Source organism: Neodiprion fabricii, chromosome 6, assembly GCF_021155785.1.
Source record: "Neodiprion fabricii isolate iyNeoFabr1 chromosome 6, iyNeoFabr1.1, whole genome shotgun sequence".
NCBI classification, from domain to species: domain Eukaryota; kingdom Metazoa; phylum Arthropoda; class Insecta; order Hymenoptera; family Diprionidae; genus Neodiprion; species Neodiprion fabricii.
Genome location: NC_060244.1, coordinates 17,932,073 through 17,948,937, shown reverse-complemented (window position 1 = coordinate 17,948,937; position 16,865 = coordinate 17,932,073). Strand labels below are relative to the sequence as shown.

The window sequence follows — 16,865 nt, the reverse complement described above, 5'->3', positions numbered from 1 at the left end:
GGACGCGGTGTCTCATTAGTCACAACGCGTTGATTCTCTCGTGATTATTCGGTCTGGAATTAAACGAATTCAACCATTCTTTCCAATTGGCGGGGCATTAATTTAATACCCGAAGTAAAAAAACTACTCACTGGACTTGTTTTCTAACATTATGAAAGTGAATTTACCTGTCTTCAGAAAACCTCAAAACGTGTACTGAGATTCACGATATTATGAACTTTGAGATTAAAGAAGTTTCAAATGTAACGCCAAAGAACGTTGGCTGTTTGGATTTTTTTTTTTATTAGTCATTTTCTTCCAATTGATTCCGCCGTACCCAGTTGTAGAAAAATTTTCATGACTTACACGCGGAGAAAACGGATTGTTTGGGACAAATAAATATCTGTTTTTGGGTACAACAAAAAAAGTTGTTTCAGAACGAAGAATTATATTTTCTCAGTTCATAGGTGAAGAATGACCGAAAATCATCCGGAATTAAACACTTGTGTTTCCTACAAGTTTTCCTTCAATTTTACCTGAATTTTCAACCTTGTTTCACAAATTATAACAACTCGAGAACGGAATATGCAAGTATTACTCCCTGACAAAAAATGAAAAAAAGCTTTTTTTTAAAAAACTTTCAAGCTCAATAGACTAGAAAAACTTTTTGGCGAAAGAACTCTGTGAGTTTCGAGCAACCTTGTTTCCAACGGTTTAAAAAATGCTCCAGCCTATCGAAACCGGAAATTGAGTGATTGCCTTGAGAAAGCCACGTATATAGGCGTTTCCTTCGCGATTTTCACCTCGGAGTCACGTATATGTAATACGCAGCTATAAACATATCGAAAAGCTCAGGCCCAAACTCGAGGTAAATTACACTTTCGCCGAAGTATTCAAGCAGCAGATTCACGTGCCCGATTCTGGCATCGCATTCATCTAATCAAAGCCGGGTATACGGAATGGTGAATATCGAAGAGTTTTCCTAATCACCACCCCACGGCTTTGCCGGGGTTTGGAATGGGCCCTATTCAATCGATTTAAGGAGGCAAAGTAAGAGACTATAATTTTCCTGCAGGAAAAAGTAATGCTTCCGTAGTTACGACGTAACTGCAACGCGTCACGCAGCTCTGTCGATCCGCCTAAAATATTAACAATGTCATTCGCATTCCCCTGACACATCCGTCAAATACAGATCCCTTGATTACGTTGATGGCATGTGCCGTCTTCGACTCGTCGATTTTGGCATAGCCAGATATTACAATTATCGGTAAAACCTCTGGCGTGGATGGCTTGAAAGGTTGTACGAGGAGTTCGAAGGGTTGCAGAGTTTGATGAATCGGTAAAAAGCTCGTCATAATTAAACGACTCACTGGACTTGTATGAAAGTTGTTTGCCTGGGATTTTCGAGGCGTTTCGTCTTGAATGTGCGACGTTGAAGTTCGTTCGATACGAGCGGATAATTAATTCGAAAAACAATGCCAGTCGTAGGGATAGTGGCTGTGTGCCAAATATGGAAAAAACGTAATCGTCGACGATTCTCCCCGCACGATTACCATGTAAATTTAATTCTAGAAGCTTTCGATTCGAATGACTTTCAAGATACTGTGTGGCGCTGGCCGTCCTGCATAAATTATTATGTGAGCTTGTGAAAGAGTTTAACGCGCGTGTATAATGATTTTTCTCTATTTAATAATTTCTAGTTTGAATGTGAACGACGCAGGCTGTTAGTCTCTGTTGGTATTAGCGTCCAAGACGTTGTTACGCGCGTCCGTTAGAACACTTGTATTGGATAAACAATCTCGTCGATGTAATTCAAAATATTGTCAGTCTTACCATGGGTTTTATAACGTTATGTCGTTCATTTTTCTAAATGGAATTGACTTTGTGAATGTTTAACAATCAGAGCTAAATCCCCTCAAAAATAAAACTTGCAAACTAACTCGGACAGTTCTCAACTTTTTTTTTTTTTAAACCAATCCTAATTATCGACTCACGTGAAATATTCTCCATTTTGTAAATTGCTCTAGACATTTAATAATAGCTTAAGCACGTGAAAGACCATCATTTTTCAATCGTGAAGGTTGAAAAAAAGGAATTCAAATTTAGATAGGAAGAAATTGAAAAATTGCGATACTCTAATTTTTCGATCTACAGCCTGTGATGCGAAAATGCAATTGCTTCGCGTATACTTTCACATTAACCGATAATTTTTCTGAAAATTCTGTGAAAACCGCGGTTTCGTTTAACACAAATGATAATTCGCATAAATCAAGATACCGAAAACAATGGAACGTTTCCTCGAGTGGTCGCGGTTGTTTTTGACGTGCAAAAACGTGATTCGAGTACGATGTTCTTCGATCTGCTGTCGCAATAGTTCCATGTTTTCATTTCCCAAGTGCCTCGCTGCACTCCCGCAAAACAGTATATTATACATAACCGTGCGAAAAGCCACGTCGACGTAGCCACAATATATCTACACACGGTTTTCGCGATACAGGCTACACATATACTTGACAGGTAGGAAATTATGGCGCAGTGGCTTCAATTCTCTTCTTGAGGATGCATGCGACGTACAGTCTACTCAAAAATGTGTCGAAACAAAAACATGACTGAACAAGGTTCGAGGGGAAGAGTAGAGGTACGTTAAAAACTTATATCTCGACGATCAATGATTCGATTAGAATGGGATTTTTTTTATTCAAATAATTTACATATCTTCTTCATTAAAATCAATTGATAAGAACCGTTGTTATTGACAGTAACGTCGACCATCTTGTTAGGTGATCTGTTCCGTTTTGCTCGTGATATCACGAAACGGTTCAACCAATTCACTTCTAATTTGGAGACTGAATAAAACAAACACCAATGAAATTATTAAATGATTGATAGCGGGGATATGAATTCCTGAACTTCACCCGCCTCTTTAGCCATTTCATTTTATATATCCCCTTAAAAAGTGTAACTAAATACCATCAAATCAAATATAATTAGAAAAGTTCCAGTGATCCAGAAATATTATACATGTTTAAACATGGGAATTGAACTGTACGCACTGTGCTATTAACAACGTCAGAGAAATCAAATTATTCTACTATTTTTTACCGAAGAATCGACATAATTTATCCAATTTAGGTGGCCGATATCGTAAATAAAATGAATACACGACTAATCAGCCCGCCGAATTTTTCCCTCAGCTCGTCAATTGGTATGAGAAAAATCAGATATGTAGAAACGACATAATTTACAGTTGACTTCAACATGTGATTTAACAGTAAATACCGTGTTATTTCCCTAAGTCTAACTCAAACCATCTACGGAGAATTTTTTACGAATTTATAGACGAATTGAAAGATAACATTTTTGTTCCAACACGCTTTTTCCACCCAACTGTACGTCTTGCACGTCCTTAAGGGTATGCGGATTTTCTGTATACCTTTCCGATACACGATTCTCTCCATATTTGAAACCTTCGTCGGTGCATTGACGCCAACTTCTCGATCGTTGACGGATGGAAAATTACGTTAACGCGAGGCCTGCACCCGCATCTTTATCCTTCGTTTCATTTATACGCAGACACGCAAGGTACACGCGATATCATGCGAAATTCCTGCGGCTGTTGGCTGACATACGCGTATATTATGTCAAAGGGGCATTTTATCGACCCAAGTCGGATGCTTTGGACCGGCGCCTCGACTCGCAACAAAACTCTATCTTGCTCTCTTTCTCTCTTTACCGAAATGGAAATAGATATTTCAGTGTACTGCAGGGACGCGTTTCCCGGCTCTCGGTTTCAGGTTTGAGCGGAAAAAGGGTCATCGTTACGGCGGGATGAATACACAGCAGGAGGGAAAAAATTGCCCCAGTATTCCTCACCGAACAGAATATATAAATAAAAAAATATATATATATCTTTACCGATTTTAAGTGCTACTGTTTTCGAAAAAGAAGCCACCGCTGTACAAACGGACAAAATACTTGTTTACGATACTTTTTCACAATTCTTGAAACAGAATTTTTTCACTCTAATTTGCAACTCTTGCAAAGATTTACAAAATTCCATAGTCAGACCAACGTTCGATTTGGAATTAACAAATTCGTCGTACAAGCCAGTCTATATTTTGCTGAAATGTGATCGTCTATTCAATTCGAAGTGGGTACTGTTACTGTCGTCAATTATCTCCGAGGATGGATAGAATATATAAGACGAATTTCGGAAATCCTACACCTTTATTCGCATGATAATGATTTTTCCTGGTGATAGAAAAAAAAAAATATGATGCGATACGAGCTCTCGTTTCATCGCTCTCCGCGTATATTGTAACTCCGTATAATTATCGCGACATGTGTTAAATTTGAAGAATGGTGTGACTTTGTTGCAGAAAATCGAGGCACCGTTTTTAGAGGCAGTTAGAAGAACCCTGGAGGACCGATACACGGAAAACGTGGAGAACATATACAAGCTGACGATTAAATTCATCATCGAGACGCTGATCGATGGATTTGACAAGGCGAAAAATGACAAGGGTAATTCCTAGCTGAAATTATACGAACGCGAATTGCGTTTTAGGACATGGAAAATTTTCGTGCTACTTCGACTGGAAATGCAGCAGCGGCAGCAGCAGCCGGAAAAAGCACAGAGAAATCTTACGTTAAATACGCCGTTCGAAGCATAGAACTGAAAATGTGTCACAGGATATAACCACTTACGATAAAAGAATCGATTTTTGTTCTTACTTTCCGTTCTGACTTTCGCTCACATTTCGTTCTTAAATTCCTGCGGAAGGAAGATTTTTACAGCTCGTTAAATATCGATGTGCAGTCGAGGTATGAATTTTAAGGGGCAGGTGTAACTGTTGTCAAGCATACGAGTATAAGTATGAACATATATAAGAACAGAAAACGAAACGAATCATATTTCGGTTCTTATTCGACTCCTCGTAATTCAAGGTATAATAAATTCTCGAATGGTCATGATCACCAGCCGAGTATTCCTTACAACGCGATAACGACTTGCGAACATCTCGCGAAAAAATGATTTGCAAGCTCGAGGAAACGAAACTCGATCGCGCTGCAGGAGTTATAATACACCCGTTGTTATGCCGCGGCGTTGAAATGAATCACGAATAATAATATAAACAGTATTCGGTGTTCGGTGTTCGCCCGGATTCGTTCACGTTGAATTATTCACGTAAATGGGATCCAGGGTAAAATTTGAAATTGTACACCCCCCGTTTTACCGTGGGAGAATTAGAGCTTGTACACGGGCGTAAAATAATACCTGCAGATGCGACGCGAGCGAGTGAGAGGAACAGTAATTATTCTCAAAAAATTGCTAACGATTTATTGTTTATTTGCGTTTTATTTCATTTGTTTTTCTTTCACGTTTCACCCAATGCACCAAATAATTTCATCACTAGATAACAATGTGCGTAGATATATTATATAGGTATGTAAAGAAAATATCGATTATCCTCATTCGACGTGTTTGTTGCCATCACCTACATTTTTCCCCGTCTTATTTATTTGTTTATTTATTTATTGGTTTGTTTATTTACTCGTTTAATTATTCTTCTCAAACAACAAAAGTACATTTGTATAACCCGCCAATTATAAATATATCCAATGATCGAGTTATATAATAATATGTATATAAAAGTAAGTTATATAATAAATGTAAACGATGTTCTTAGCAAGCGCATCCCGGTTAACATGTCAATTTCCATGAAAAAAAAAAATAAATAAAATAAAAAATATACATATACGTATGTATAATTTATATATATTTAATCTAGGACCAAAACTGTGACTGTCATACTGGCCACGCTGATTTTCAGTAATAGGCATAAAATATCCCCCATTTCACGGTGAAAATTCTTAAAAAATCTAAGGCCTGCGGTATCTTCGCTTCTGCAGTAACTGAAGAAATATAGTAAAGAATGACAGTTCGAAGATATAGGATGCAGTAAGTCAACGATCTGGCTATTCGATTAATTTCGACAGGTTTTACCGTTTTGTTTGTCGGATATATTGATTTATGAGTTAAAATAACAACCCGCTGATTTGTGTCAAGTCGTAATTATTCCAACTCTCCGCATCCAACGTTTATCCTCCAGCTTTTATATTAAAAATTATGTATATTGGATGTTTATGTGTATACATTATACCCATAAAATTAGATAGTCCAGGTTATATCCATTCTTACTACACGTTTAATTTCAGACCTGTAACACGATTCAACTGCGATACTCGATACCAGCGACAAATTGATTTTACCTTTGATTCGGTATAATGATTATGGAAAATCCCGATCTGTAAAAATACGCAACAATTCGAACTTTCCCAGTTACAATTAATTACAACTACAACTGTTTTTTCGACTACTTTCTCGCCAGTTTCAAGTTTTTAGTTCACAAGTGTTGTCACCGTGGTGAAGATGTCACGTTTCTACCGAATTTATCTCTTGAAGCAATCTTTTATTTATACACACATACATGTAGGTATGTATTTTTTATTTTGTTCTCTCGCACAAATCAAAAAGCAAGATACTTTCATCCTCACTTCTAACGTCGCTATCGCGTTTTCTTCGAGTTATCATTGATGAGCGTCGTATTAAAGCTGTTACTACACACATGCACACGCCGAAATACTGAGGGAGGAAGAGAGAAGAATTAAGAGAAGGCAAGAGAGAGCGAGAAAGACGTTGTATGCGATTCCTACAAACATTGTACGTGCGATTTTCGTAACGCGTGATCTTCCAGTACATGTATTTAAAAGAATTGGAAAGAAAGATTGTAGCGGAGGTGCGTGAATTATAAACGCGTTGAACATTCCAAAGACCCGAAAGACTCACCTCTCTACACTTGTAATTTCATACGTGTAATAACAGCTTGAGGTATTCGCGCTTAAAGTTATCGGTAAATTATCTTACGTACCTAATTCTCATCTCCGAAAAATAAACAAATAAAATAAACACTGTATTCAACTAACCGAAAGTCTTCAGAACAAACTATGACGTTTATTATTAGTATTTATAATGTATAATGCAATTATGTCCAATTGATTGCGTTGTATACCTCTGTATGTTTACCTAATTATACAGGTCCAAAAATGTATTATTGTATCTGATCGATCGATATTATGACGAAATATATAATATATTTAAACATATCATGTTATTTATTCTGCACTGTTCGTTTTTAGTTTCATAAAAAATATTTACAATGGTAAGGCGTTGCTCACAGATTCTCAACCGTAAATGCTGTTAACAAAATGTGGAAAAACTTCTTTTTTTCTTATACAGGCGAAGTCTGTATTACATCCCCTGGGCTTTCCGCTGATTATTATTCTGGAAGCGAAGGGGCTTTGTAAAGGTGAACAATCGTGGTATTCTGCATATTATACCTATATATCAAAATTAATACGATCTAGATGGGATTAAACCCCGTGTACATTCCATTTATTTCACCTTCTTGTTATTCAGCCTCGAAGTTTTCAGGTCAAGCATCTCTACCGCTAATAAGGTAAGAAACAGGAGAACTGTGGACCGTCGAGAAGGACGTTTGTGGAGACCCAGAGGCGTTTCGAGATCCCGAAGAAAAAAGTCTCTGGGAAAGAAGTTGGTACGGAGAAAACAACCCTTGCGTAAGCATCCGGTAACTACATCTAATTGTAAGAGGAAAAAGTACAAGGTGCAGATTTTAGATCACCACACGTCGTAAATTCGACGCAAACTGTTTGAATGGTAGAGCATTTTTAACGGCCAATCGTATCTGTTTATTACATCACGTTGAATTCGACGGATCCAAGATATGCGTTTAAATATTCGTTCTATGATTTTTTTAATTTATGGTTCAGACGAACTAGTATATCTTAGTGGTCAACGAAACTACGAGTGTAAATTTGCAGTACACGCGGTGTGTAATACGGGAATAATGTATAATCAATATCACCTACGCTCAGTTCGCTAATGGTTATATCATTACCTGCACAATAAAGATTAACGTTGGCGCGATTTATCGCAGTGCAAACTTCACCGGTAATCCCAAACAGTTTCGTTAGCCACTCATGTTGCAAGTAGAATTTTCCGATAAAAGCTTTAATTTTATGACACGCTTTTAATGTGTCATCGACACCGTAATACGAGTTATTGTTTTGTTTTGTTTTGTTTTTTTTTTTTTGCACTGAGACGCGGATTTTTGCTGTAACTCCGCCCGGAGAAGTGGCCCGAGAACTTACCGTGTGCACAATAATTTGGCGATCCGCAATGAATGCTGGCAAAAATTAATCTTACAAAAGATATATATCGCAAATTTTTGTTGGACAGCTGGCGCGGTCAACAAGGGGAGGGTCAGGGGAGGGGGAATTTAGTGGAGAGAAAAAACGGACACTCGGAAATTGTTTTCATAAAATATCCAAAATATTTGTAATTTTTCAAAAAATTGTATCTTAGAAAAAAGCAATTTATTCTAATTAGAAACTGCTGATGTTTCAAGACGCAAGAAAAAAAAACTGTTATTCAAAATTATAAACAAAAAAAAATTAGTCAAAGAACTAATTCCAACGATACTGTATGAATTATATCATAAAGATTTGCATGTTACGTCCGGCATATCGCCACATGTCTCCCTCATCTCGTTACTCTCCCACGATCCTTACAATAACCTTATCATCTCATTCCCGTCCTCCTATTTCCATTTTGGCTCACGCCACTCGCTTTTTGCCAACTCTGCTAATTCTATTCCCCACCATTTTGCGCACCTTACGTCTACTCCTCTTTAGCTCAGATTCATTACCATTCCAACATTCGGTACGATAAATTCTATTTCGACACTCAACAATCTCACGTATAGTTTTTTTTACCGATATTGTGAACTACACACTCCGTTTAAACTATACCACAAATTATTCAATCAAATACATAGTTGATATCTCAAACATCCAAACGGTTATTCAACCCTTATTCAACCCCAACTTCCGGTTGTCCCCGGACGTAAAAGCGAAGTCGAACCAGTTTATTCCTTACCGCTCGGGAGTAAACGACGTCCACGAACGTAACGTGCATATGAAAAATTTATATAAAGTTAGGGAAAATAGGAGATCGCCAGTGAATTAAAATAATGATATTTTGATGATACCAGAGTCGATTTTCCGAGGGTAATTTTAGTAAAACCGTGGTGGAAAAATTTTACAACTACACCGATGAGTTGAGTGGAATTTGAGTGATTACGTGAATATCACCCTAATATCACGGATTTTAGGATTCACTAGGCTCTTCAATCATTATTTCTACAAGAGGTGCGGACATAAACCAGTTGTCACAAGTAACATTGCGCTTACTTCCATGTATCGGCTCGATTAGAAGTTTGACATGATATGAAGGGACACTCTCTCGACCTACGGTATCCACTTTTCCGACATATGGTATCGTGATGAACATGTAATAGGTTTTACTATCGATTATCATAAGAATCTTCAAGCCATATTTGGCAGGTTCACTCTTCATGTAGATTCTAAACGGACATTTTCCACGGAAAGAGAGTAGCTGCTCATCGATAATCACGTGCTCATATGGAGTGTAATATCTGCGGTGAACAAGGACATTGACTCAGACTCCCACAAAGAATGTACGGCGGTCATTAATACTCCATAAATGCCTCCATGATATTGAGACCAATAAAAGCTTTCATTTCTGCCATATTTGTTTCATCATAATACATATGCTTGACGAATTCTCTACCTTGTTGCGCTTCAATCGTCATTTTCACAATCCAACGCAGTATTGATTCATTCGTATGCTTTATAATCAATGCAAGCATGCCGTCAATAAATAGTAATGACCAAGCTTCTATCATGGAAAAAACATCCTTTGCGGCGTCTCGAGCTTCTCGCGTATAGCAAGTAAGCCAGTCCTGCTCACCGACATGCCTGCCCCGAAGTTCAGGTGCTGCTTTCGACCAAGTCATGGCTGGCGTTCAAATAGATGTACTCTGTCTATCTACTTGTGCTCTTTTTCTAGGCGTTGGTACTGTGCGCTTCTGCATATCTGCCTCATTTATATCGGGATCTGCTTCCGCGTTATCTTGCATAACGAAGTCAGGGTCGTCAGGATCATTCACTTCTTTGGCGTTGTCGAATGCAGCCTGCTCTTGTAAATTACCCACTACCCTATGCGATTCCTCATCGTCATAAGTTTCCTGTTGTTGCCGAGTGATGGCCCGTTGGATTTCATCCACTGTGCGTGAGCAAAGCTCGATGATACGCCAGAAGAATAACGTAAACAAAGAAAACGAATTACTAAATAATATTTTCGCAATGACTTGTTAGTGTATATGAAATACTTACTTACGTTTGTATGTGACGTTGAGAAGGGCTGCAGTACGACTGACGATGTACACACCTATAAAAAAAGACTCGTGTTTGTCGCAATCATAAATAAAATCACAAATATCAACAATACTAGCTCAGAAGGATTATGTACTAGGGCACTGTTGCCGCAGATTAATTATTTTTTCGATTTCACGGCCAAGTTATTTTTTTTCATAAAATTCTAATCGTCAGTTGATAGTTCACTATTCTTTTTACAGATTGTAATCACACATTTATGGAGACGCAATGTACTTACGATCCACGAAAAATTCACCGCCTGTGACACACATTGGTCTGACAGATCGAACATAGATTAAAACCCGCTTATTTACCAGCTATTGCGTCACTGGACTTGGTTCAATGTCGGGCGGTTAGGGCATCTGCCATACTTTTTTGACCGCTTAGGCCGAGGCGCTTTACTGTACCGACAGAGAAGTTGGGAAGCTATGAAATCCGCTGTCGGTCCCTCGTACCGACGTATGGTCTACTAGGGGGTAAGAACCCATTTTTACCTGATCTAGATGAATTCGTATATAAATAATCTCATCCTCATCTGAGTAATAATACTCATATGGCCTTGTACGATACTGTAGCACAATCCATTCCATTATTCACACCACCTTGTATTGAGGGCTGTGTTCCGATATTAGCTCTCGGTGCTATCGTCAATAATCTTATCTCCTTTGCGCCGTTCACTGGAGAATATGTGGACGGATAGCCCTGAGTATCTTTTTGTGACCAGTTTTCGGCGGACAAGTAGGCCCGGGTGGGCCTGCGGGCGTGGGAGGATTCTGCTCTATCGACTCTGCCCGACGGGCTCGCACCGACATTCGTCGCAGCCACAGTAGTGTCGGTATGGAAGCTTGAAATTGAGTCGGTACAAGGTAAGTACGTGTGACTACTTATCGACTGCGACTGAGAAGTGTCAATCAGCTTGATCATCCTCGTCGGAAGACGCGAAACCGCGTCCACCGTCGACCGCCGCAACACTCGCCGAGCACCACCAACCGCCGCCAACCACCTGCTGACACCTCCGCCCTTCATCATCCTCCTCGGCCACCTCGACGCCATCATCATCATCCGCCGCGCCGCCCGCGCCGGGCCGGGCTTCTTCGTACTCGTCGTCTTGATCCTCCTCGACCGCCGTCGAGCACTTCCAACCTCAACCTAGCACTTCCTGTCCCCTCCAGCATCCTCGTGGTGCAGACTTCCACCTTATGCCACCTACGACCGACGCCAAACACCACCAACCATCTCCGTCCACCTCGTACCACCCCGTGCCGCCTCGTAGCGCCGCCGACCGCCCCCTACCTCCACCAACCGCCACCTAACAGATCCTACCACATCCTACCATTACCGAATACCTCCGACCACCTTCGTCCTCTTCGTCCCCCTGCTCCGCCATGTGATCTATAATATTATTATTCATAATTATTCCAGCGACTTTTCATTTGCTCTCTCGATCTCAAATTTTCGTAGGCATAGAATCGGAACACTGAGCTTGTCGCAAATGAAGTATCTACGTTCAGTAGAGAAGCAGAATTGTTTTCGAAAAGTGTTCGTATTCAGAAAAATTCAGAGTAACTGTAATACATCACGGATGCGCTAATTTTGATCGAGATGAAACGGATGGTCCGTATTTGAGACAGTATTTAACGCAGTGTTCTGATTTAAAGACCTAAAAAGGTGATTGGCGTCGATTTTTATTTATTTTTTTTGATAGGGAGAGATAGAACGAAGCTTGTTAAAACTTCGAGTGTATTTGAACACATTTGAAAGGTACGAGCAAAAATTTTTATCATCCAACTGTCGCAGAACGACAGCGATATTAGCTGACCCATTAGCTGAAGAATATATCTTTAGTCAACGGCTGACCATCATAGGGCCTAGCCGCTTGAGTCTGGAATCGGCAGGAAAGATTAAGTGCGTATTTCTTGTCTGAAATGCGAATATTAAAATCATTATACATCTTATCATATATACATACATCACATCATACATCATCATATCATACGTAGCATTAAAGTTCGAAACCAAAGATTGGATGTCGGATGTTCAGAAAGTGACGTCACCCAAAATTTTTTTCTCTTGACGTCATCGATCTAAAATCAGCTAGTTGAATTCCTCAGTCTGGGAACAACCGCGCAGTAGAGCGGGCGGATGAGAATCGCGCTCCGCAGATTTCGAGTGCCGGGTTCTCTACCTCCTGGATCCTGCGCTCCGGGTCCGCTCCCTGGTACAACTCGACATCCAGGAAAAGCGCTCCGTAGTTTCTGCGCTCAAGGTCCACTACCAGCAGGAACTTGACTTCCAGGACAAGTGCTCCGTAGTTCTGGCTGTCCAGGCCCACTACCTGCAGGAACTAGACTTGCAGGTCAAGCGCTCCGTGTGTCCTGCGCTTCAGGTATGCTACCTGGGGAAACTTGATTCAGGGAAAAGAGCTCAGTATTTCGTGCGCTCCAGGTCCGCTACCTAGTAAAACTCGACTTCCAGGACGAACGCTCCGTGGTTTCTGCGCACCAGGTCCGCTACCTAGTAAAACTCAATTTCAGGAAGAAGTGCTCCGAAGTTTCTGAGCTCAAGGTCCACTACCTGGTAAAACTCAACTTCCAGGACAAGCGCTCCGTAGCTTCTGCGCTCCAAGTCCACTACCTAATGAAACTCGACTTCAGGGACATGTGGTGAATAAGGAGGAAGAGGACGAGGATTTCTGCTCAGTGAGTAAAACATTTTTATAATATTTAATGGCTATTGTAAATATATTTTATCTGATATTTTTTGAAGCTTGTTACGTTTACAACAAATCACTTCAATTTATTTTTCGCGCAAGCACAAATTCGGTAGCTGTGAATGCGCTAACGGGATTATTAATATTGTTAATTACTTAATTGATTATATTATTCCTTACGGATTGTTTTCGATGTTTTCTTACACTGAAAATATTTATTGCTATTTCAGGTATGACCCGAGGTGATTGGAGGTGGTTGGAGGTGGTCGGAGGTGAACGAGGAGGAGGACGAGGAAGACAAGGAGAACGAGTTGGACGACAAGGACGAGGATTTGTGCTCGGTGGGTAAAACATTTCTATAATATTTGATGACAATTATTAGCTATGAATGCGCTAATGAAATTATTAATATTGTCAATCACTTAATTAATTATATGAATCCTTACGTAATGTTTTTGATGTGTTCTTATACTGAAAATGTTTATTGCTATTCCAGGTACAACCCGAGGTCGTTATCGGTGGTTGTTCGAGGTGGTTGGCGATTGTTGGAGGTGGTCGGAGGTGGACGAGGAGGAGGACGAACTGAATTGAGTCTCGAAGCCCTGTTCACATAAAAGCAGCTATTTGATAGAAATTATAGTTTATAGTTTACACAGCCCATTGCATGATATTTCATTATAAACACATATGTTTCAATGTATTTAGAAATAATTTATCAAATATACAGAGGTCATGTGCAAATAATAAATGAATTCGAGCGCAGTTTGATGTATTCATTAGAGCTTTAACAATAAAATTAAGCTTTGTTACTTCTTTTATTTTACTATGGATAATCAAAAACATTTCCGACTATTCGTGCTGTGGAAGCATGGGGATTAAACCAAACGTAGCAAAAGATTAGAAACAGTGTACGTAGAGTACGGGTATTTTTCTAACAATGCAAACACGTGCCGCCAGCTTAGTTTTGACATATCTAGAATACCACGCCTTGCGAATTAGCTTTTCAGACAGAGATAAATGATGAATTTTACGGACTGCATTATCGTTGTTGAATACTCTATGCCTCATGGGGAAAGAAAATCTGTAACGATAAAATTGATGCACCGGATCATCGTCGACTTTAACTTTTGAAATGTCCTACCATTTCCGAACACCTCCAACCATCCTATTTACCTATATTACTAGATTAGCTATTATATGAGAAGAGAAGAATTATTCACTTCGAAATGGGATTATATTCGATGCGCGCTCGATGTATTCCATAACATTAGTATTCATAATTATTCCAACAACTTTTCATTTGCTCTCTCGATCTTGAATTTTCGTAGGCATATAATCAAAACGCTGTTCTAGCTAGTCGAGAGTGAAGTATCTACGTTGGGTAGAGAAGCAAAATTGTTTTTCGAAAAGTATTCGGATGGAAAAAAATTCAGAGTAACTGTAATACATCACGGATGCGCCAATTTTGAACGAGATGAAATGGATGTTTCGTATATGAGACAGTATTTAACGCTGCGTAGTGATTTAAAGACCTAAAAAGGTGATAGGGAGAGACAGAACGAAGCTTCTTAACACTTCGAGAGTATTTTAACACACATTTGGAAGATACGAGCAAAATTTTTCATCATCCAACTGTCGCAGAGCGGCAGCGTTATCAGCTGACCCGTTAACTGAAGGATACATCTTCAGTCAACGGCTGACCATCGAAGGGCGTGGCCGCTTGAGTCTGGAATCGGCAGGACAGATAAAGTGTGTATTTCTTGTATGAAATGTGAACACTAAAATCATCATACATCATACATCATACATCATACATCATACATCATACATCATACATCATGCATCATCATACCTAGTATTACAGTTCGAAACCAAAGTTTGAATTTTCGGATGTTCGGAAAGTGACGTCACCAATCTAAAATCGGCCAGCCGAGTTCCTCAGTCTGGTAACAACCGCGCAGTAGAGCGGACGGTTGAGAGTCGCGCTCCGCAAACTTCGAGTACCGGGTTCTCAACCTCCCAGATCCCGCGCTTCGGGTCCGCTACGTATTTCGAGTACCGGGTTCTCTACCTCCCGGATCCCGCGCTTCAGGTCCGCTACGCGGTGAAACTCGACTTCCAGGATAAGCGCTCCGTGGTTCCAGGTTCACATTTACAATAAATTATTTCAATTCGTTTTTCGCGCAACCCCAAATTCGGTAGCTGTCAGTCCGCTAATAAAATTTCTCGACTTCCAGGATAAGCGCTCCGTGGTTCCTCGTTCATGTTTACAATGAATTATTTCAATTCGTTTTTCGCGCAATCCCAAATTCAGTAGCTGTCGGTGCGCTAATAAAATTTCTCGACTTCCAGGATAAGCGCTCCGTGGTTCCTGGTTCACGTTTACAATAAATTATTTCAATTCGTTTTTCGCGCGACCCCAAATTCGGTACCTGTCAGTCCGCTAATAAAATTTCTCGACTTCCAGGATAAGCGCTCCGTGGTTCCTGGTTCACGTTTACAATGAATTATTTCAATTCGTTTTTCGCGCAACCCCAAATTCGGTACCTGTCAGTCCGCTAATAAAATTTCTCGACTTCCAGGATAAGCGCTCCGTGGTTCCTGGTTCACGTTTACAATAAATTATTTCAATTCGTTTTTCGCGCAACCCCAAATTCGGTAGCTGTCAGTCCGCTAATAAAATTTCTCGACTTCCAGGATAAGCGCTCCGTGGTTCCTCGTTCATGTTTACAATAAATTATTTCAATTCGTTTTTCGCGCAATCCCAAATTCAGTAGCTGTCGGTGCGCTAATAAAATTTCTCGACTTCCAGGATAAGCGCTCCGTGGTTCCTGGTTCACGTTTACAATAAATTATTTCAATTCGTTTTTCGCGCAACCCCAAATTCGGTACCTGTCAGTCCGCTAATAAAATTTCTCGACTTCCAGGATAAGCGCTCCGTGGTTCCTGGTTCACGTTTACAATAAATTATTTCAATTCGTTTTTCGCGCAACCCCAAATTCGGTACCTGTCAGTCCGCTAATAAAATTTCTCGACTTCCAGGATAAGCGCTCCGTGGTTCCTGGTTCACGTTTACAATAAATTATTTCAATTCGTTTTTCGCGCGAGTCCAAATTCAGTAGCTGTCGGTGCGCTAATGAAATTTCTATAACTTTACAATCTTCTCATAATCTTTTTGGTAAAATATGTCGATAAAAAAATTACATCAAACCTTACACATTATTTTTGATTTGTTCTCACACTGAAAATATTTATTAGTATTCGAGGTATAACCTGAGGTGGTTGAAGGTGGTCGGAGGTGGACGAGGAGGAGAACGAGGAGGACGAGGATTTGTACTGGGTGAGTAAAACGCTTTTGTAATATTTGATGGCAATTGTAATTATATTTCATCTGACATATTACAAACTTGTCACGTTTACAATAAATTATTTCAATTCATTTTTCGTGCAAGCACATATTCAGTAGCTATGAATAATTTTGTACAATTTATTATATTATTAATTGATTAATATTCTTATAATATTTAATGCCAATTGTAATTATATTTCATCTGAAATATTACAAACTAGTCACGTTTACAATAAATTATTTCAATTCATTTTTCGTGCAAGCACATATTTAGTAGCTATGAATAATTTTGTACAATTTATTATATTATTAATTAAATAATATTCTTATAATATTTAATGCCAATTGTAATTATATTTCATCTGAAATATTACAAACTAGTCACGTTTACAATAAATTATTTCAATTCATTTTTCGTGCAAGCACATATTTAGTAGCTATGAA

General features: G+C 39.4%; 2 protein-coding genes and 1 long non-coding RNA gene across 12 annotated transcripts in view; 2 read left to right on the top strand and 1 right to left on the bottom strand.

Moving 5' to 3' along the window:
• LOC124185692 (neuroglobin-like) overlaps positions 1-6,135 on the top strand; it is a 31,768-nt gene extending 25,633 nt beyond the window's left edge. For all 6 annotated transcript variants that reach the window (XM_046576708.1, XM_046576707.1, XM_046576709.1 and 3 more), the window contains one exon: positions 4,359-6,135. In XM_046576708.1, the coding sequence (XP_046432664.1) occupies positions 4,359-4,514 (156 nt within the window). In that variant the 3' untranslated portion in view covers positions 4,515-6,135. The remainder of the gene's footprint in view (positions 1-4,358) is intronic.
• Positions 6,136-6,393: 258 nt separating this feature from the next.
• On the bottom strand, positions 6,394-10,711 carry LOC124185694. Of its 5 annotated transcripts, XR_006871436.1 has the most exons (4): positions 10,601-10,711; positions 10,321-10,375; positions 7,445-10,272; positions 6,394-7,380 (listed from the first exon to the last, which is right to left on the bottom strand). XR_006871436.1 is itself a non-coding variant. In XM_046576712.1 (3 exons), the coding sequence occupies exons 1-3, from the start codon at positions 10,632-10,634 to the stop codon at positions 9,951-9,953; spliced, it is 345 nt and encodes a 114-aa protein (XP_046432668.1). In that variant the 5' UTR covers positions 10,635-10,711; the 3' UTR covers positions 6,394-9,950. The 5 variants fall into 5 exon arrangements, 1 of the variants encoding a protein (XP_046432668.1); XR_006871434.1 differs by having other exon boundaries at positions 6,394-10,272; XR_006871435.1 differs by having other exon boundaries at positions 6,394-10,226.
• Positions 10,712-12,832: 2,121 nt separating this feature from the next.
• Positions 12,833-13,782, top strand: LOC124185696. Its single transcript, XR_006871440.1, has 3 exons — positions 12,833-13,061; positions 13,303-13,413; positions 13,569-13,782. It is a non-coding gene; the product is annotated as an uncharacterized LOC124185696 (long non-coding RNA).
• The last annotated feature ends 3,083 nt before the right edge of the window (positions 13,783-16,865 follow it).